At 39.3% G+C, this 22229-nt stretch overlaps 3 protein-coding genes and 1 long non-coding RNA gene across 5 annotated transcripts; 1 reads left to right on the forward strand and 3 right to left on the reverse strand.

Moving 5' to 3' along the window:
- Positions 1 to 2514: 2514 nt before the first annotated feature.
- On the reverse strand, positions 2515 to 6462 carry LOC133738431 (uncharacterized). Of its 2 annotated transcripts, none has more exons than XM_062165969.1 (6): positions 6369 to 6462; positions 5287 to 5348; positions 5067 to 5162; positions 4848 to 4949; positions 3655 to 3817; positions 2515 to 2923 (listed from the first exon to the last, which is right to left on the reverse strand). In XM_062165969.1, exons 2-6 carry the CDS (start codon positions 5311 to 5313, stop codon positions 2859 to 2861), a joined length of 453 nt encoding a protein of 150 aa, XP_062021953.1. In that variant the 5' UTR covers positions 5314 to 5348; positions 6369 to 6462; the 3' UTR covers positions 2515 to 2858. The 2 variants fall into 2 exon arrangements, with proteins under 2 accessions (XP_062021953.1, XP_062021952.1); XM_062165968.1 differs by having other exon boundaries at positions 2515 to 2912; positions 6369 to 6459.
- Positions 6463 to 6651: 189 nt separating this feature from the next.
- Positions 6652 to 9736, forward strand: LOC133739116 (heat shock protein 83-like). Its single transcript, XM_062166838.1, has 4 exons — positions 6652 to 6864; positions 6981 to 7122; positions 7566 to 7849; positions 7941 to 9736. Exons 1-4 carry the CDS (start codon positions 6739 to 6741, stop codon positions 9495 to 9497), a joined length of 2109 nt encoding a protein of 702 aa, XP_062022822.1. The 5' UTR covers positions 6652 to 6738; the 3' UTR covers positions 9498 to 9736.
- Positions 9737 to 11021: 1285 nt separating this feature from the next.
- On the reverse strand, positions 11022 to 12054 carry LOC133738414 (uncharacterized). The gene is made up of 2 exons (XR_009860112.1): positions 11775 to 12054; positions 11022 to 11428 (listed from the first exon to the last, which is right to left on the reverse strand). It is a non-coding gene; the product is annotated as an uncharacterized LOC133738414 (long non-coding RNA).
- Positions 12055 to 19554: 7500 nt separating this feature from the next.
- Positions 19555 to 21103, reverse strand: LOC133736791 (phytosulfokine receptor 2). The gene has a single exon (XM_062164391.1). It carries the CDS (start codon positions 20801 to 20803, stop codon positions 19697 to 19699), a length of 1107 nt encoding a protein of 368 aa, XP_062020375.1. The 5' UTR covers positions 20804 to 21103; the 3' UTR covers positions 19555 to 19696.
- Positions 21104 to 22229: the final 1126 nt, after the last annotated feature.

Raw genomic sequence — 22229 nt, forward strand, 5'->3', positions numbered from 1 at the left:
GGAGATTGAAATTTTGGATTAGAAGTTGAATTGTTTGTTTTTGTTTTCAGACATTGTTTGTTCTTGTTTTCTCAATTTGAATTGGATTAGAAGTTGTCAAATTGCTGCATTTGCATGTAATGTGAGATTCTTGATGTTGGGGGCGGTAACTGTGGTCGGGGCCGAGCTCACGTTCGAGGCCGAAATCGGAATTCATTTTGGGGTGAGTGGTTGGTGGCTGGTGGCGGAGCTTGCTTCGGAGGTTGCGGCGGTTTAGTTAGAACAGAAGAAGAAGAAGAAATGAAAATAAAAATAAAAATAAAAATGAATTAACAAAAACAAAAGGGTAAGTTGGTCATTTAACTTCTTTTTTTGTCTCCACGTGCTTGCCACGTCATCAAATAACGGAGCCGTTAGGAATTTTTGACGGAAGTATTACGTTGATATCAAAATATGTCTTTGGGTATCACATTGATACTTTTGAGAGTTCGGGTATCAAATTGGCCTTGGCAGCATAGTTTGGGGATGGTGACTTAATTTTTCTCTAAAATAAAGGTCCTATTTGCACCTCCTATTGATCTCACGTGCCAGAGAAGACAGAGTGGAGCTCGTCTCAGAGCTTAGCCAAGAGATCTGAACGTGAATTGTTGGTAGCTTTTCCGTCAGCAAACCAAACCGGAAATGTGAACAGATTTTGAGTTACACTGAAAATAATGCAACGACTGAGTGGGTAGGGGAGTCAACATTTGGATTTTCAGCAGGCTCGCACCAATAGTTATGTAATTATTCCCTGAGACTACTAAAGATGATGCAATAATTGTGAGACTTGCCACAAAAAGAGCGTCATACCACAGTTGGCCGCATGGCATCCAGTGGCGGATCCAAGATTTGAGACTTGTCTAGGCTAATTAAAACAATTATTATTATTATTATTATTATTATTATTATTATTTTGCATAAACCCAGACGCTATCACCAAAACTCTAAAAAAATTCTCTAATATGCAACACAAAATGCACATCTTTAAATAAAAAATAATCACAACATAATCAGAAGCCAAAGAAAGCATCAAGAAATTCCAAAGCCCAACAAAAGCTTGACTGCTTGAGCTGAAGAACCAGTCCCTGTTTGATGTTTCCGAACACCGACCAGAAATAGTGTACACAAACAAACCCAAAACCGATAGCCCCCAACTCACCAAGCAAAACCAATAGAAAGAGCAGTCCCAACAATCCCAATCCTCAACTTATACACAAAAGCCCAACTCACAATTACATCCGCCACTGGTAGCAAACAGAATCGGCGAGCTTCTCCTTCTGCAATTTCTTTAAGAAAACCCCATTGGGAAAAACAGAGCATGCAGAAGAACAGAGATGTATCAAAAATTCAAAACAGGACAGATCGATAGAGTTTCATACCTTGTTTACGAGAAAGCGAAAGAAAGATTGTTGCTTTGGAGATTCCTTGGTCTGCGTCGCAGACTGAGGCTACTGGACAACAAGGGGTGAGATTTTCCACGAGAAGGGAATTTGGGTGTGGATTGCTTGAGACATTTCGCTTTCGAAGATAAGTAGTGTGAGGCTCCATCGAAAGAAAGATTGTTGCTTTGGAGATTCCTTGGTCTGCGTCGCAGACTGAGGCTACTGGACAACAAGGGGTGAGATTTTCCACAAGAAGGGAGTTTGGGTGTGGATTGCTTGAGGCATTTCGCTTTCGAAGATAAGTAGTGTGAGGCTCTTGTTGCTTTGGAAATTCCTCAGTCTGCATCGCAAACTGAGGCTACCGGACAACAAGGGGTGAGATTTTCCACAAGAAGGGAATTTGGGTGTGGATTGCTTTAGGCATTTCGCTTTTGAAGAAAAGTAGTGTGAGGCTCCATCGAAACGCACAAATCTTACCTACTGAGTAGTGTGCGGTTGTGAGCTACTGTGGGAGACTGGGAATACACGCAACTTTTACAGATAATTTTTTTTTTCTTTGGGCTGGTATGGGCTAAAGATAGATATATATGCTTAAGAGTTTTTGGCCCAAAATATTGTCTAGGCTTGAGCCCATATAGCCTTCTACTTCCTTCCGCCCCTGATGGCATCACCGGAAGTGGGTAAAAGTGAAGGTGGAAAGGAGAGGTGTATGTAGAGAGAAAAGAAAAAATTATATATTGGAATTTCTGGGAAAAAGGTTGAAGGTCAGCACACACACACACACACACACACACACATATATATATATATATATATAAATTAGTAAAGTATATATTTATTTAACAAAACAGATGCGCGTCAAAGTCTAGAGAATAATAGGTAATAAAGAAGCTTTAAAAAGAAAAAGAAAAATAAAAATAAAAAGATTCGAAACTGATGAATTGAAAGATTGATTCCTTAAAAAAATAAAAAATAACAAAAATAATAGATTCCTTGGGTGAGGTTTAGAAATTTCAGGCAGATGAAGGAGGAATGGTATAATCATAAATTCTCAAAATGGAGGATTAGGAAATGAACAAAGGCAAAAGTAAATCAACAAAAAGAGTAAGTAAAGGATCAGAGCAAGTCTAATATCTCTTATATTTACAGAAGGCTAACTTTACATGTCTGTGGCAACATCCTTTTGTGTGGAAAAGGGAAACACCAGAAAAAATAAAGTAAAAATGAGTGCTACATCTTCCATCCTTTTGATGTTACCAAATTCTGTATTTTATATACAAGTGGATTTACATAGACTGGTTACTAGTATGAAAGAGTGAAATATTAAAGAGAGAGAGCCTCACATATTTCCACCTTGTCTTGCAGATTCACTTCCCATTACACAATAAAGAAGTTTCAGCCCTTGTGGCAATGGAGCTGGTGTGAGTTCCACAAGAACAAGATCCTCATCATCATTGCCTATCCAACCGTGATATGGTCTACGCCTCTTGGATGGAAGACAATCCTTAGAATCTGCAAAACAACTACACATTCATAAGCAATGGAATTGAGATTGTAGGAGGTCTTGAATTTCTTCTCTGCTTAGAGGAAATAAGTCATATATCAACCATGGAAAAACTACTAGTGACTTGAATGTGCCAATAAACTGGCATAGTAGAAAAGTTGGATCTCTCTCCCTCCCAATGGAGAAGGTACGGCCGTACGGGTTTAACCTATGGAGGAAAATATATGGCAGTGGACCTCAACTTTGCAGCTTACTACCATATTCTACTTTCATGTACTTCATCTCCGTTGTTAATAGATTTTCTTGAAGAAAAATGAAGACGATTAGTTCAGTGTTGTCCCCAAAGGTATCTCAACCCCAAGAAAACTATCTCCATGGTTATAGGAAACTGATACAACACGTCAACTTCAGACAGAAGAAAATCTAGATCTGGTTACTACAAAACATTCAGAAAAAAATTTTAAAATAGCTATTCTATTTACTTATAATGCACAACATATATGGATACTCTTTTTTATTTATCTTAATTGTAAATACTCAGAAGTACCCTAAAATCGCTTTGTGGACCCGAGCTTGAAACTAGGGTCAATTTCCAAACCATACGATCATGAGGAATGAAACTCTAGCAACTACCTAACTAGGTACAATGAAGGGGTTTGAGCAACCCCATCATAACATGGGAGCAGAACATTGGCCATACTAATTGGTAACATATATTAATTTGCTCATGAATAATTAAAAACCAATTACCTGGCATTTGAGTCAGTGGTGCAGAGTTCAGAGGTTGATTAGTCTGTGGTTGCAAAACCTCCATTGGTGTGCAGGTAGGTGAACTAACCCTGCTTGAGGAAGGCAGAACAGCTGAAGCTTCAGTATCATGTTCACTTCTTGCATGATCTCGTGGAGAAGCAATCTTATTGTCAAAGATGAAATAAATTAAAGTTACGTACACTTACTGGATATGTAAATTGAAGAGCTCAAACCAGCAGTATGATTACTTTTTTTACAATTAAGAGTTATGTAAACAAGGTAACAATATTATAATCCTTCTCATAAGCATTCCTACAGCAGGATCAAAACCAAATACCCACAATGATGACTACAGTTGGTAGGTGATTATGATAATGCAAAACACCTTACGGAGAGAGCTTCTGCGATTCAAGTATAAAAGTAACATCATGCTTGGCAAAATCTGGGAAGAAGGGACCTATAAGCAAGTCCTAGACAATGTGAAAATGAACCCTCTGACTGCAAGGGGAAACTACTGTGCATGGTTGGAGGCCGACTTTCATTTAAACATTCGAGTAAACAATTTCGGTATTTGACATGCTATGTGGTGAGCCGGTCGGTGTTTCTCGAACTACTGAAAAGGCCATCAACAGATTTAATAGGAGAGGGTTTCTAGTACTAAGGACAAGGGATGGCTTGGTGTTAGATTGTTCATAAAGACCTTCTTGGCAAAGCAAACTGTAGCCTACAACATGAAGAAAGCATGTGGCAATATTCATCCATCAGAAACCCGTAAGAAATGCTTCAACACTAGACCCCAACTAAAAATGACCAACAATGACTTCCAGTACCTGGAGAGCTAAAGCTTCTACAACTGATTACTAAGAAGAGTTATTAAGACTAGTCTCGCATGTTTTCTCTGAACACCCTGATTTGTCACAACAATTGGGTTAAGTTACTAAGATAAGCTTCTACAACTGATTGCTGGTTCGATCCAAGCTAATATACTAAAGGGGAAAAAAAAAAAACAAAAATGCTACAACCTAAAGATATATTAGAGTCAAGGTCATTGATTTTTCATCCATTTTAGAGACCCCAACTACAAAGCTTACCCATTTCAACTATCTATTTAACCAAAATAAATAAATAAAACAAAAAAATAATTAAAAAAAGAAGCACCCTTAACATAAAGGATAACTAAAGCATGAACTTACCCACTTTTCAGTACCATCTTTTTGTCTTTCGAGAAGAGTATCGATAAGGACAGAATAAGAAGCGTCTTCAATAAAGCCCCATCCATCATCTCCTCCATAAACCTGAAAGTGAAACCTTTTTGACATGTCAAGCAAAACCTAAAACAGCTAAAACCAAAATATGAATTTGCTAAAAAATAAATTAATTAATAAATGAAGACAATGAGGGAGAAAGCCCACTTCAAGTAACTCATCCACTGTATCACGGACTAGTTTCTCTGGAAAAGTAAGGGCAGCCATAGCCTTAAGAGCTGCATCCAAATGAGGATTACCCCTCTGCAAAATGAAGTTGATAAATACGCAAAAACAAAACTGTGAGAAAAAGGATTAGCACAAAAGTGTAAGAATGACTAAAGAAATGAAGGAAAGATGACAATGTGATATAATGAGAAGGCAAAACCTTTCTGGGCCGACCTCTCGGAGCCATTTACAAGATCAGCTGCACTGTACAGTGTACACACTCTGAAACAAGAACAGGACCAAAATAGGTACACTATGTTTTTATTTGAAATGAAGAAAAGACAAGGGTTCGAGCTAATAAAAATTAGTCCATGGTCTGCTAATATTTTTTTAAAAAAATTAGTCCATGGTACATTAATTTTTTTTTTTTTGACATTCATGGTCTGCTATATTAGAATTTAGAAGTTAGAACATAACTCAAAAGGTCTCATTTTGCAATAGTCTTTAGTTTGGTTTTGGTTTAATCTTTAACTTTTTTAACATGGAGCAATGCCAAGGAACAGAAAGACTAAGAGAATTAACACTAAGAGAATTATGAAGTGGTCAAAAAGTGTAGTTGTCTAGCATAAGGTAACATATTGAAAGGTGAAAATTCTAAACTCTCCCATTGTATCAGTAATGCCTGGATGCATGCAACAAATTCAGCTATTGTCAAGCCCAATCCACTGTGACTATAAAAAACATAAGAGCCCCCAAAATAAATAGCAAAACAACATACAACAGTCCGGAACATCTTTCTACGCCCCACGCTCGATTGCTCTATGCTAATGAGAAGAATATAAAAATTCTACATGACTATAGTAATGTCAATGTAGTTTCACTAAATTGAGTGCATATATGAATCCCACACACATAGATATACTCCTGTCAAGTGTCAAAGCTCTTTGTGATGAAAGCTTTTCGCCACATTGGAGTGGATTCAAACCCCTGACCTAACCTATCATAATCCTAACCCAATTCTCTTCCCTCCATTACCAGTTTACCACTTGAGTTAACCCCAAGAGATTTTGAATGACCAAATTCCATGTACAACAAGAGTAAGGGAGGAAAATGCAAACAAAATGCCAGAACCCAATCGAATCGGATAAATGATAAAACCCTAAACCCTAACCCCAAAACTAAGTTAACCAAGCCAAAATCCACCATAGTTAACCAAATGAAATCCAAATTTGCTATCAATTTTCCAATACCTAACCAAACCCATCTAGTGCTCCAAAAGAATAGAGATGAAAATAATCGCACCTTTAGAGCTGAGCTTGTGGGTTTTCACTTTTCACCGAACCCGGAAGAGATTTTCAGAGACGAAAATAAAATGAGAGAGAGAGAGAGGGGGAAGGTGGAAAATAAAATAAAATAAAAAAGCAATAAAACGACAGCGTTTGGAGCAACGAGTCACAAGCACCTTATGCGACGTCGTTTAGGGAATTCCAACGGACGCGGGAAAGACTTGGAGGGTCGAGAGAGGAGTAGAAGAATCGAGAAGCACAGAAGGACTCCGTGTATAAAATCTCGCCCTCCTCCTAATCGCCTTCTTCACTCTAATCGCAAATCCTAAACCCTAGAAAGTAGTTTCAGCAAAACCTTCAATTTCTTTCTCGCTTGCTCTAACACAATGGCGGAGGATGCGGAGACCTTTGCGTTCCAGGCCGAGATCAACCAGCTTCTGAGTCTGATCATCAACACCTTCTACAGCAACAAGGAGATTTTCCTTCGCGAACTCATCAGCAATTCCTCTGATGTAATCACTCTCTCTCTCTCTCTCTCTCTGTTTCTCGATTTGTAATCTCCGATTGTAATTGCATTGATCATAAATTTGGTTTTGGATTGATTGGATGTGATTGGGTTTTTGTGTAGGCTTTGGACAAAATTCGATTCGAGAGCCTTACGGACAAAAGCAAGCTTGATGCTCAACCGGAGCTTTTCATCAGGCTTGTGCCTGATAAGGTCAACAACACGCTCTCCATCATTGATAGTGGCATTGGCATGACCAAAGCAGGTAAACTATACAATGCTCGATCACTTCTTTTACTTCGCTTTGTTTAGTTTACACTTTTGGTACAATGCATGTTCTTATCTTCAATATATATGTTGTTGCAATTTCATAGAAGAATTGTTGTAAACCATGTATCTATTAGGTAAGGTGCAATTGTGTAATGATGTTATATCATTCATGAATATTGTTGTTGAAATTTAGTTCTCTTTGTTTTGTTACGTTTTCTGATCTTATTTTGAATATGTTGCAACTTCATAAAAGAAATCACGTTTCTTATCCATTGATCATGATTGTGTTGATGCTGTTGAAATTTTTATCAGATAATTAATCAAGAGGAATAACCCCATGGATTGATTTATATAAAAAGATTGTATGAAATTATGTTCTAGATGGTAAAGCTAGATGGTAATTTATCTAATTTGAATCTATTAATCTGGGATTTGTAGATTTGGTGAACAACTTGGGCACGATTGCAAGGTCCGGAACCAAGGAGTTTATGGAGGCCTTGCAGTCTGGGGTGTCTGATGTGAGCATGATTGGACAGTTTGGTGTGGGTTTCTATTCCGCTTATCTTGTTGCTGAGAAGGTCATTGTGACCACAAAACACAATGATGACGAACAATACATCTGGGAATCGCAAGCGGGTGGTTCCTTCACCGTCACTAGAGATGTAAATGGAGAGCAGCTAGGCAGGGGAACCAAGATCACTCTCTTCCTCAAGGAGGATCAGGTAAACTACTAAACCCATTTAGTTGGTTTCTCTTTGAGAATTCCAGATGATTGAATGGGCTATTGAATCTTGTGTTATGTTTACTGTGCAGTTGGAATATCTAGAGGAGAGGAGGATCAAGGACCTTGTGAAGAAGCACTCTGAATTCATCAGCTATCCCATCTATCTTTGGACGGAGAAGACTACTGAGAAAGAGATTAGTGATGATGAGGAAGATGAGGAAGCCAAGAAGGAAGAGGAAGGAGAAGTTGAGGAAGTTAACGAGGACAAGGAGAAAGAATCAAAGAAGAAAAAGAAGATCAAGGAGGTTTCCCATGAGTGGGAGCTAATCAACAAGCAGAAACCTATCTGGCTGCGCAAGCCTGAGGAAATTACCAAGGATGAATATGCTGCATTCTACAAGAGCTTGACCAATGACTGGGAGGAACACCTTGCTGTCAAGCATTTCTCTGTTGAAGGACAGCTTGAATTCAAAGCCATTCTCTTTGTCCCAAAGAGAGCTCCGTTCGACCTGTTTGACACCAGGAAAAAGATGAATAACATTAAGCTCTATGTCAGGAGAGTGTTTATTATGGACAACTGTGAAGAGCTCATCCCAGAGTATCTTGGATTTGTTAAGGGTGTCGTGGACTCCGATGACTTGCCACTGAACATCTCTCGTGAGATGCTTCAACAGAACAAGATATTGAAGGTGATCAGGAAGAACCTTGTGAAGAAGTGCATTGAGATGTTCAATGAGATTGCTGAAAACAAAGAGGATTACACCAAGTTTTATGAGGCATTCTCCAAGAACTTGAAGTTGGGTATTCATGAAGACAGCCAGAACAGAGCCAAATTGGCTGACCTTCTCCGGTACCACTCCACCAAGAGTGGTGAGGACCTGACAAGCCTGAAGGACTATGTTACCAGAATGAAGGAGGGCCAAAAGGACATTTACTACATTACTGGTGAAAGCAAGAAGGCAGTGGAGAATTCTCCATTCTTGGAGCGCCTCAAGAAAAAGGGATATGAAGTGCTTTTCATGGTGGATGCGATCGATGAGTATGCTGTAGGTCAGTTGAAGGAGTATGATGGCAAGAAGTTGGTGTCTGCCACAAAGGAAGGATTGAAGCTTGATGATGAAACTGAGGAAGAGAAGCAGAAGAGAGAGGAGAAGAAGAAATCCTTTGAGAATCTTTGCAAGACAATCAAGGACATTTTGGGAGATAGGATTGAGAAGGTAGTAGTATCTGACAGAATTGTGGATTCGCCTTGCTGCTTGGTGACGGGTGAATATGGCTGGACTGCGAATATGGAGAGGATCATGAAGGCTCAGGCTCTCAGGGACAACAGCATGGGATCCTACATGTCTAGCAAGAAGACAATGGAAATCAATCCAGATAATGGAATCATGGAGGAGTTGAGGAAGAGGGCCGAAGCTGATAAGAATGACAAGTCTGTCAAGGACCTTGTGCTGCTGCTGTTCGAGACTGCCCTCTTGACTTCCGGATTCAGCTTGGATGATCCCAACACTTTTGCGGCAAGAATCAACAGGATGTTGAAGCTGGGCCTCAGCATTGATGAGGATGAGGCAGCTGGTGAAGATGCAGATATGCCTGGTTTGGAGGACGATGCTGCTGAAGAGAGCAAGATGGAGGAGGTCGACTAAGGTTCTGGATTAGTGAAGTAATCTGCTTCAGAGTTTGTGGTTATGTCTTGGCAAGTTGTTTAAACTAGTAATTGTGAGTAGTAGTTCTGTCATATGTTAGTCTTTTTCTATTTTTCTGTATTGGGGCATTACTCTAAAGTCTGAACTCTGTTCCAAATTCAAAATATGTTTGTGCCTCTTTTTAATTGGAGCTGTTTCCTACATTTATTTTTTCCGAGTCATTTGAGTTTTTATCAATCCCTACATCTGTTATATATCCCTGCATATGCTATATATGCTTGCCTGCATATATTTGTAGATGCATTCATTGTTGATCTCTGTATTTTTATAGATGCTTTTGTTTCTTAAGAGCATATGTAAATGCAAAAACAGTTGTTTGAAACGCGATTCAATTGACAAATAGAAACGATCACAAATACAAAGGAAATCCAGATCTAAAGTGATCAGCATCCCCAATTATATTGCTCCTCCTCATCCTTAAAACACTATCTATACATTGCAATTTCTTATTAAATCACTCTCTTATGCAGGCCTATCTTTTGAGATCTCACTATCGCACAATAAAGAGATTTAAAGTAGCTTTAGCATGAAGAAGGTGGTCATTAACATTAAACCTACACAATTTCCTATCGATCATATCCATTCACCTTTTGTGGAACACCATTTTCCTCGCCCAATGTACCAAGCCGTTTTCTTCACCATCGAATGTGGACCGACAGTTAGGTCGCACTCCAGTTGCAGTCTCCACCATCAAAACACCAAAACTATAAACATCAGCCTCCTTCGTCCGCCTTGGTGATCCCTTGCACATACTCCAGAGGGGGGTATGTGCCGGCTACTTGTGTATGTCGTCACGTACAAACGTGACGACTCAATTAGCCTTGCGTGTTGAGAAAAATCGGCGATATGAGCCTCAAAATCCGAGTCCACTAGCAAATTACCAGGCATGATGCTCCTATGAATAATAGGCATTTCCAATCCGTGCAAATATGTGAGCCCATCGGCCACACCTTTAACGATCTTAAACCTTATTTCCCATGAATTCATACAATGTCCCTTGTAAAACTCAAGCTTTCTTATCAGAGAGATAATCATCCGAGCATTCCAAAAATTGTAACAGATAGCTTGATCATCCGAACCCACAAAATCCTAAAGAGCTCATTGAGATATCTAATTTCTTTTAACTTATTCAATGCAAGTATGAATTTTAGCTTTAAATTAAAAAAAAAATAGCACTGTATTTTCCCCATCAAAAAGTTTAAATACTCAAATTGTGCTTCATATTGGATTACAAATTTACAATCCACCATTTCTATTTGTCTTGGACCATTTTTCTTGCCCATGCCACAAAAACCATCACTTTCTCCCGCCTTCTTGTGGGAATCTCCGACATCAAAAGTTCCCCTTTCTTTTTCTTTTTTTTTGGTGCTCTGAAACATCATTCACCATCCTAACTTATTGCTCCTTCCCCAACTTATTTCTTGAACTTCTTCAATGCAAGTAAGAAGCAGTAAAAAAAACAAATCAGAAATCAGAATTGTATTTTCCCCATCAAAAAAATTATATAATACTCAAATAGTGCTTAATATTGGATTCATCCGGATCTTGCAAGGAAGGATACTACAAATCTACAATACACCATTTCTGTTTGTCTTGGAATTCCACAGAGACCATCACTTTCTCCGGCCTTCTTGTGGGAATCTCCAACATCAAAAGTTCCCAAAGATTATACTTGGGCTACTAGCTGGGTTAAGGAGAGATTGGATAGAAGTTTCTGCACTGATGAATGGAGGGTCCTATATCCTGATGCTTGCCTTGTTCATCTTGCTAGAATGAAATCAGATCACTGCCCTATTTTGCTCAGGTTGAAGCCCGATGGCAGACGTACTAGAATTAATACTCCTTTTAGATTTCACGCTATGTGGCTTCAACTGTTAGAATTTATACAAAATGAGTACTATAAACTATCTCAGAATAAGCACATGCAAACACATATACTGTAATTTGCATATTAGGAGTGTTGTGGGAGTCACATCCTAATTTAGGATTGCAATGGTATATCTATCCTAATATCTGCAGATTTACATGAACAGAAGATCAACCATGACAAATATAGGATTGATAACAATTTTGATCCTAAGTTAGAATGCGTATGACGTTGCAATCTCATATCACAGTAAGTATATATATATATATATATATATATATAGACACACACACACCGCAGCAAGCAATATAAATTGAAATCAAAGATAAAGGGATTGTAGAGATACTAACTAGATCCACTGCCTCCTTGCATTGTTCTTCTCGTAGATTCACCCTTGATCTCATATTGTTAATGGGACAATTTGATTGAGGTGTGGTGCTCTAGCAGGGATCAATGAAGGCGTTGTAATCCACTTTATATTAGAAAAGCAGTTAAGGCAGTTCCTTCCATCAAGGAACTGTCTTATAACTTCCTTGTCTTTATCTGATGAATTATTCTAAATAACCATACTATTTGAATTCAAATTCAAAACAGATTGCATTAATAAAACTATTTTCGATTACAAGTTTTATTTAAGATTAAATACTTGTTACTCCTCATACTTTTCCCTGAAAAACAGTTTGGTCCCTCGCCTTTTAAATTAAACTGAATAGTCCTTATTCTCTCAAATTCTCATATAACAAGTCCAAAATGATCCGAAATGACTATTATGCCCCTCATTTCCTATTTTTCTCTATTTTTTTAATTTTTCTCTGTATTTTTTTAATTTTTCTCCCCTTTTTTTTTATATTTTCTCTCTCCCTCTCTCCTAGCCGCACGGTCTCTCTCTCTCTCCCTCGACCTCTCTTCTTCTTCTCTTCCTCTGCAACCACCGGAGAACACCAGCGCCGCCCTCTCCTCGGGCTCCCCCGCCTCCACCGCCGAGAAGCTCCAGAACGCCATCCGCCTCCTCGAGTCCCAGCTCCGCTCCGAGGTCCTCTCCCGCCACTTCGACCTCCTCTCCCAGCTCTCCTCCCTCCAGCACGCCGACCACGCCCTCTCCACCGTCCGATCCTCCGTCCACACCCGATCTGAGCTCTCCGACCCCCTCCGCTCCATCACCGCCCTCACTCTCCAGCTCTCCAACCTCCACGCCACCTCCGAGCTCCTCCACCACACCCTCCGCGCCCTCCGCCTCTCCAAGAAGCTCCGCGACCTCGCCGCCGACCCCGAGAAGATCGATCTCGCCAAGGCCGCCCAGCTGCATTGCGAGATCTTGGCGCTCTACGACGAGTACGATCTCTCCGGCATCGAAGTCGTCGAGGAGGAGCTCAGCTGGGTCAGAGAGACCGGCGACAAGTTGCGCGGCGAGGCCATGAAGGCGTTGGAGCTAGGGATGGAGGGGTTGAATCAGGGGAGGTGGCCATCAGGTTGCAGGTGTTCTCCGGTGGTTGCAGAGGGAAGAAGAGAGAGGGAGCGAGAGGTCAGGGGAGAGAGAGAAAGAGGGAGAGAGAAAATATAAAAAAAAAGGGAGAAAAATTAAAAAAATAGAGAAAAAAATTAAAATAATAATAAAAATAGGAAATGAGGGGCATAATAGTCATTTCGGATCATTTTGGACTTGTTATATGAGAATTTGATAGAATAAGGACTATTCAGTTTAATTTAAAAGGCGAGGGACCAAACTGTTTTTCAGGGAAAAGTACGAGGAGTAACAAGTATTTAATCCTTTTATTTAATACTCTGATGTTACAAACTGAACTCTAATACTCCTCACAATGTCAGCTTAAGTGAAAATGTTGATGTCTAGTTCAATAAGGTCTTACAATCTCCCACTGAACTAGATATCATGCAAAATCAACTTATATTGTTGAGTTGTATTCTTAAGTGTGCACAAGAGTTCAAGGACATCATCCATCATCTGTTTTTCAAAGTCCTGTCAATTTTGCTAAACTACATTGAACAACAGAAAATTATAATGAATTGGAAAATCATTAGTTTTCTGTGATCACAATGCATCAAGTAAAATTGTTGTATTCTTAAGTGTGCACAAGAGTTCAAGGACATCATCTGTTTTTCAAAGTCCTGTCAATTTTGCTAAACTGCATTGAACAACAGAAAATTATAATGAATTGGAAAATCATTAGTTTTCTGTGATCACAATGCAGCAAGTAAAATTACATGAAACTACCTCAAGTATGATTTTATACATGTTTAATTTATTTACAGTAATCAATTTGTAAAACATGTTTGATCCAAAATTATTTTCAACTAGATGAAGAGTTGTATTATCTTACTGATTTGGCATATCAGTATCAGGTTCTTCTACATATGTACGTACATATTCACTTATTTAGTATATCAGTATCAGGTTCCTTATATGTACAAGGTTCTGCATATGTACATATTCTACCTATACAGCAACTAAATGTTGAAAACTAATTATTCAAATGACAAAAGCTAGTCAGATGATAAATTCACAAATGACTGATTAACTGAAAGAGACACATTTACCAGATAATACTAAACACACAATATGTTCATACAAATGTATCACATATTGACATAATCTATTCTCATTAATAATCATTGATGAGTTGGAATAAACAAAAGGATGAGATATTCAAGTAATATGCAAATAACCTGTCACATCCATGCTCTCGTGCCTATAGTCGCTAAGTTCAGAAATCTTGTCTCAAAAGACTTAAACTTGACTGCTTAATTCTGAATAAAGTATTGATGCATAACTAGATAGTTTAAGACCAATTTATGATGCATCACAATTTATTTGTTCTGAACAACCATATCTTCTTGGTATGATATAGTAAAGGGAAACAATATGCTTGCTATGAGTTTAGAATACTACAGAATGCACAATCTAATTCATGATCGAGACATATGGCATCATTGAAGAAAATAGAACTATAACAGAGAGTTATAGCTATACTATGGAAGCAGAGCATCATAAAAGTCAAATTGTTATGCCTAAATCAATTCGTAGGGTCACTGAATATAACATATAATCATAGTAATATAAAAACAAAAATAAACAACAATATATAGATAAGGTACAAAAGGAGAGCAGTATTATTTCAATCTTAATATACGAGTGCAGCATTATTTGAATCCTAATATACCAGCAAAATCAAAATCACTGATAAACAGATGAAAACCTTGGGCCAAAAGTGTCACTATTGCATGCTATCAACCGCCTACGCAGCTTAGCAACCAGTCATTTCTATTCTGGTGATTAAACTATGCACCAGAAATGTATGTCCCAAATGTTTTTAGATTTTGAACAATATTTTAATAAATGCACATACACAGATCAACAAACTAAGATATTTTCAAGAAATTAGTATCATTTGTGATACACTTATCTCTGATATCATCTGAATGTTTATTGATGTATACATGCAAACTCAAACAGCCAAATGTTTGATCACTGATGTCTTTGGAAATCAGAATCAAATTAAATTTTAAGCTAATTTGAGTTATAGTTTTCTGTTAACAAATGAATTAGTTCTTGTTGAATTAAAAAAGCCTGAGGCTTAAAAAGCAGAAATCAGCCCTTAAATTGAGTGAGTTTCGTTGATAAGGCGACGAGGCTTCTGAGGCGGTGACCAAGGCGTGAAAGGCGTCGAAGGCGCACGCGCAGGATTTTTTTTTTTTTTTTTTCGTTTTTTGAAATGACTTCGTTTTAGGTTGTTTGAGGTTTAAAGCCTTCCTAGGTCGCGACTTGCAGAAGAAAAGAGCTGGGCTCTCCATTTCAGTACCCGAACTTCCAGAAGGCAGCAAGATCATACAAATCTCTTCAAACCCGTTAGTTTTCTGAATGATTTGGCTTTAACAGAGACTACTTTCGCACTTGGAGTTCGAGTTGCAGACTTGGAGTTCGATTCGCAGGAATGTTTGAAGATTTGAAGGTATGATTCCAATTGATTTTCACACTCTGAATGTTTAGGCTTTGCTTTGTGAATATAAGATTGTTGATTGTTACAATTAAGGATAGGATGGTGATAGACTGATAGCCTAGAGTGGTTAACATGAGCCATCTCAATTTGTTGCAGGAAATACTAAATCTTAGAATCCATTCATCTGAAGATTAGTGATCATCATAAGACCAAACGTGATGCATATTTGAATCAGGGAGTTGAAAAGACCAGGGCTGAACTGTTGTATTAAGGTGATTTACAACTCATTCGGAATTGCTTTGTATCATTGACTGAATGCATATATGTTGTTTGGTGTTCTTCAAATTCGCTGCCCAGATTTCAATTGACTCCTTGCCAAGATCATTGACTGAATGCATAGACTTGCTTTGTATGATTGTATCATTGCCTGAATGCATAGACTTGTTTCCAGATTGTTATGCTTCTCAAAAGGTATGGGCTGGTGATTGTTGTGCTGGTTTCGGTTGATAGCTACTTATATATATAATTATATATATATAGGCTGCTGATTGTTGTTCTGATTTCAATTGATGGCTACTTTTATGTATATTGATATCATGATATGTTGGTATGCCAAATTGTCAAACATTGGTATATTTAACTGATATGTTGCCCAAATTGTTATATTTTAATTCTTGGTCATTTATAGGTTATATAAGAGTAATAATTATATCAATATAGGTCATTTATACGTAAGGCTTACACCTTACGCCTCAAGGCGAACACCTTACTGAGGCTTACCTGAAAACGCCTCGGCCTACGCCTCAGCGTTTTAAAACATTGATTTACACAACAACCACTTTGATGGCAGGAAATATAAGATGCATGAAATAATCAAGAAAACACCTTTAGTTTGCATATAACTTTGCATACACGGCTACTTTGGCAGCATAATGTAATACAATGTAAATGCAGCAGTTTCTGGTTTGATGTAGAAGCTTCTGGCTCTCAGATTTGGACTTTATGAAGGGAATTTGGGCCTTTTGTTCGGTGGAGAATCCCATGGAGGTGGAGGCGAGAGCGGAGAGGTGGTTGCAGACGGAGGCCCGTTCGAGGATTTCGAGGGTTTCAGATTGGAGGGAATGGGTGAGGGAGAGTTAATGACGGCGGCAGCGGCGGCGGGTTTGGGGAAGAGAGGGCTGCAGAGCTATACTGTCAGACAAGGATAGGAACCCAAAGGAGGAGGAATCGGAAGGAGAGAAAAAAATAAAAAAAACTGAGAGAAATGGATGATGTGAAGGTCTGGAGAGAGAGAGAGAGCAAGAAGACGTAGAGAGAGAGAGAGAGTCTGTGAGGGTAAAATAGACATTTTGGTCGTGTACGGAATGCCATGTCAGCAAGATAACTGAGCTTTTGATGGAAAATTGACGGCAAGGACCGATTGAGTGAAATTGGAGAGTTTAGAGACTTTTTAGGTGAAATTGAAATGTCATTGACTGAAGCGTCGACTCCCTATAAGTATAGAGAGTAAACAATATTTTGTCCTAAATTAAATCGTGACTTTCTTTGGGGTGACACCAAGGTTCTAAAAAATGGGCTAGGCGCCTCCACCCCGTTCCGATTCTTGCCTAGTCGATCGAGCTAGGCGCTGGGCAAAAAGTCGGCCTAGGCGGGGCGGTGCTGAGCGGTCGGCGATTAGGTGTTTTGGTGCTTTTTTTTTTTTTTCAACTCTTCCACAAAACACAAAACCAAACCCGATCAGAAACCTATACACCAACCTCGCCGCACAACCTCTCTCCCTCTATTCTCTCTCTCTCCAACACGGTGCTTTGAATACTTTCTGGGCTTTCAATTTGCAATCTTCAATTCTTCAAGCAGCAAAGCAGACGTCCTCAAGGCTCAAGCAGATTTCTGGGTTCGATACTTCGATTTCAGTGAACAAGAGATAGAAGAGAGTAAAGAAAGAAGAAAGATGCAGATTGCAGACCATGAGAGAAAAAGAGAGATGCAAAAGATGGGGAGATGAGAAAGAAGATGAGACGTGTGGGGGTGGGGGTGGTTTGTTTTTTTCCTTTTTTCTTTTAAGAAATAAGTGGTGTAGTGGTTGACAACTAGAGCTTCATCATTAATTGCCCACTGTTTTAAAGTTTCATCATCAATTAATCTGATAAGGCTTGAGATGAGTCATGGCTTGAGATAAGTCATGCATGCTAGGTGATAAAAAATTATTATTTATTAAATTTATGTCATAAAATAATTAAAAAATTAAAAAAAATAAAAACCGCTGCCTAGGCCCCTAGGCGCTAGTCCCCGGGTCACCGCCCGACTCGCGCCTAGCGTTTTTTAGAACCTTGGGTGACACTGATCAAAGCAGGAAAATTCATCTTACCAACTGGGATATTGTGTGTAGGCCAAAATCTAGTAGTGGATTAGGCATTAAGAAGACTGCCGAAATGAATAAAGCTATGCTAGCTAAGCTAAGTTGGAGATTAACCCAAGGTGATAATGGTCTTTGGTGCAGGATTCTGAGAGCTAAATATCTTGGCAGTGAGTCTATTCTACAATAAAACTATCAAAAACAAAAAAACTGTTCTAGTACTTAGTCTGGAATTGTTTATGGTGCTGAGTTACTGCGAAAGGGTCTCTATTGGAGAGTTGGTAATGCTGCCTCTGCTAAGTTTTGGCATGATCATTGGTGTCAATGTGGTATTATCAGTCATATTGCTAATATTCCTACTCACATGAACAACAATGCGGTTGTTAGTGACTTTTGGCATAATAATGAGTGGAATAGAAATTTATTGGCAACTTGTATCCCTGATGATATTATAAGGAAAATTACCAGTATCCCCATATCACAATTCAACTCCCCAGACAAGCTAATTTGGAGAGGTACACCTTCAGGAACTTTCTCAGCCAAATCTGCATACGAGATCATCTGTGAGGACCACACCAAATACTAATCCTATGTGGAAAGCCATCTAGAAACTCAATATACCCCCAAAACTTCGAACTTTCCTTTGGCTTATTTTGCAGGGAAGAATCTTAACAAATGAACAAAGACACCAGAGGCACCTTGCTGCTGACCCATCATGTTATTACTGTAGTGGCCAAGTGGAGACTCTAACTCATCTCCTAAGAGATTGCAAAAAAGCTAAGCAGGTTTGGCAAGCTTTCAATATTCCTTTACCTATGCAAGCTACCTTTGTTTTAGACTTGAGGAGTTGGATTTTTGCAAATTTGCTCCAGAGAAATATTAACTATTATGATATTCAGTGGAATTTATTCTTTATTTTCTGTTGTTGGTTCATTTGGAAATGGTGCTGCAAGGGAATTTTTGAACCAAGTTTTTGTGTTCCCTTTAACTTTCTTAATGTGATCCTTGGATATGTGTATGAATGGTTTAAAGCAAGTCAAAAGCCTATTCCCTCTAGAAGTGTTCAAGTAGAGTTGCTATCTTGGAACAAACCTATGGCTGGTCATTTCAAACTTAATGTTGATGGTTCAAAATCAGGAAATGGAAGCATTGGTGCTGGTGGTCTCATTAGAGACTCCTCTGGTAACTGGATTAGTGGCTTCATGTGCAATATTGGGTTTGGAGAAGTTTTGCAAGCTGAAGCCTGGGGCTTGTTTTATGGGATGAAGCTTGCCTTGGACTTGTCAATCACACATTTGGAAATTGAGTCTGATTCTGCTGTTTTGGTGAACCTTCTCAAGCATGATGACATTGATTATCACCCTTTGGGAACCATCTTGATCAATTGCAAACAGTTTCTGCAGTATTTTAACTACTCTCAAGTCCAACATGTTCATAGAGAAAGAAATATGGCTGCTGATATTCTTGCCAAGGCCAGTGTCTCTAACTCTCCTGGATTTTGTCTCCTACGAAGACCTCCTGCTATGGTTACCAGTACCTTACTTGATGACATTGCTGTTGTAGCTCACCCTAGAATGGTTTCTAACAGTCTGAGCTAGGCTGTTTTTGCTTTTCTTTCTCGGCATTTGGCCCCCAATGTACCCAAAAAATAAAAAAACGTTTCCAAGACTAAACACATCAGCTTTATTGTTTGGAGGAGAAATGTTGACTCATGGTTTTTTCACTTTTTTTTCCCAATGATTTATGGCACATAAAAATGATGTGCATTTATTCATCATGTACACATAAAAATGAACTACAAATATGATTTATCCGATCCAATGACCACACACAATCTAAATCTTCTATTCATGTCACTTCATTGTTTTTTGGTTCAATATTTTAATTTACAAACAATTAAAACAACTAATAGCATAATACTTTAAACAATTTTACTCCCAACACAAAAAACTGCCTTGCTAATTCACGTCGGAAGCTCCTTTAACAGCTCAATGACGTCTTTCATTAGGGGCCTTTGCCTTGAAGTCTCATGAGCACATTCACCAGCAATTTCAAAATACTTCTTGACATTTCCTTCATCTAAATCCTCCCTTGAAATACTCGGATCCACCATTTCCATTTGCCGGTTTTGGGCCACCATTTTCCTCGCCCATTCCACCAATCCCATCTCTTTTCCGTCAAACACGCTCGGCAAATTTGGCCGTCTTCCGGTCGCAACCTCCAACATCAAAATCCCAAAACTAAACACATCCGCCTTCACGGTCGCCCCCGTGAACCCTTCTTTGTACTCGGGCGGCATGTACCCCATGGTACCCGCGAATTGCGTCGACACGTGGGAACGCGCCGTGTCGATGCTCCTCGCGAGCCCGAAATCCGCAATATGGGCTTCGTACTCCCTGTCCAACAAAACATTGCTAGCCTTGATATCCCTATGGATTATAGGCTTCTCCAAGCTGTGCAAAAAGGCCAACGCATTAGCCACGCCCCTAACGATCTTATTCCTCGTTTTCCAAGATAACGGTAATTTACACCCAGACGTGTCATCATAGCCATCAAAGTCCGTTGACGAGGAGTCGTGAAGCCAACGGTCCAGATTTCCCCTCTCCATAAACTCGTAAATCAGAATCCTATCGGCGCCGGACACGCAATATCCGAGAATCTTAACAAGATTGGGGTGCCGGATCTGACCTAGGGTTTCCATCTCGGCCCGAAACTCGCGGAAGCCTTGAAAGGCGTCGGGATCGAGCTTCTTGATGGCGACCTTGAGGCCGTCGGAGAGCTGGGCCTTGTAGACGAGGCCGAAGCCGCCGTCGCCGACTACGAGGTCCTTGTTGAAGTTCTTGGTGGCCTTGACCACTTCATCCATGGAGACCTTGAGAGAGGGATCGAAGGAGGCGCTCTCGTCGACGGTGATTCTGGTGAGCTGGGTCGTCCGGTTCGTGCGGCGGGAGCCGGTGGACTTGGACTTGGCGCCCTTGCAGAGTAAGTAGACGGAGGCGAAGATTACGGTTATGGCGAAGAAGCTTCCGGTGGCGGCGAGAACGGCTTGGAGAGTCTTGTCCATTGCCATGGTGGTGGTTCGAGATTGGACGGAATCAAATCAAAGAGGAAAGAAAGAGAATATGGGTCTTGGTCGTTGTTTGAGGTGGTGTGGTGAGTACAAGGGGCGGTGGTTTAGGTAAGGAGGAATTGAAAAAGGGAGGTGAGTGAGTTTCGTGGAAGCTGGGATGGATGGAGTTTGACTGAGTCTGAGTGTATGAAGTGAGAGCGACGGTCCTATTCTATCAGAAAGTCGTACTAAGTTAGTAATCAGTCATCAGTGCAACGCGCCCCACGCGCCCATCAGTTTTTTTTTTTTTGTACATTGTGGTTTTGAAGGTCTTGTACGTGCACACGGTCTGTAACTTCACACGTTTCGCTGAAGTTGGACGGTTTTGATTGATAAATAACTGATCCCACAAACTGATGAGATTGAGATTGCATGTCTGTTGTGTGTGAACTTACACCGCCGTGTATACGGAAATTTTTTATGGTCGTTATCTTAATGATCTTGCTTCAAATGTTTCTTGGTTTACAAACTTTCATTCACGTCTATCCTCAAAAGAAGAGGCAACTTGCTCTCTGGAATGAAATGCTTCGGTTAAAACCTATTAATGATGAAGCTTGGTTAGTTATTGGAGATTTTTTAATAACATTCCTCATCATAATGAAATTTCTGGATTAATGTTAATAATCATATGATTAGTTTTGCTAATTTTTTTAATGACGCAAATCTAACTTCTCTTTCTCATTCTGGTACGTTATTCCGTTCACTTGGACTAATACTGTTACTTAAGAAAGATTGGATGGGGCTTGTGCTGATCCAAACTGGATTAATTTGTTTCCTTGTATGGACTTGGAAAGTATGCCAATTATTGACTCTAATCATGGCCATATTTGTATTACTCTTTCTAATGCTTCTCAGGCTTGTAAATTTGAAGCTATATGGCTAAATCATCCTAGTTTTAAACATTTGCTTCTCTCCGAGAGATTCATGATCAGGATCCACTCAGGAACTTTCTTACTATATGTGAATTTGCCTACCATGCGAAAAGATGGAATAAATTGTCAGTGAGTTGTGATTTATAGATCTGTTGCCATTTACTAGGAGTTTTGATTTTTTAGTATGGTAATTCTTTTTCTCCATTTTTTCATTTAAACTTCATGTTCTACCCATATCCCTATTTTTTGGTCTAATGCCCAACCCATATTCTTACCCCTTAAATCTTCCCAACATCGTTCAACTCCATTTTGCAAAAAATATAAAATAAAACAGAACGTTGAAGATTGACAATCCATACCCAATAATAGTCATAGCTGAATCTTCATGGTGGTCAATTATAATGGCTTCAAACCGTATCAACTCGAGGTATAGGCGTATAGCATCAGTTATTACGACCTAACTTTGATTTGGGTGATTTATGAACAATTTCATTCTTGTTATGATATATAAATAG

This window comes from Rosa rugosa, chromosome 3 (assembly GCF_958449725.1).
Source record: "Rosa rugosa chromosome 3, drRosRugo1.1, whole genome shotgun sequence".
NCBI lineage: Eukaryota > Viridiplantae > Streptophyta > Magnoliopsida > Rosales > Rosaceae > Rosa > Rosa rugosa.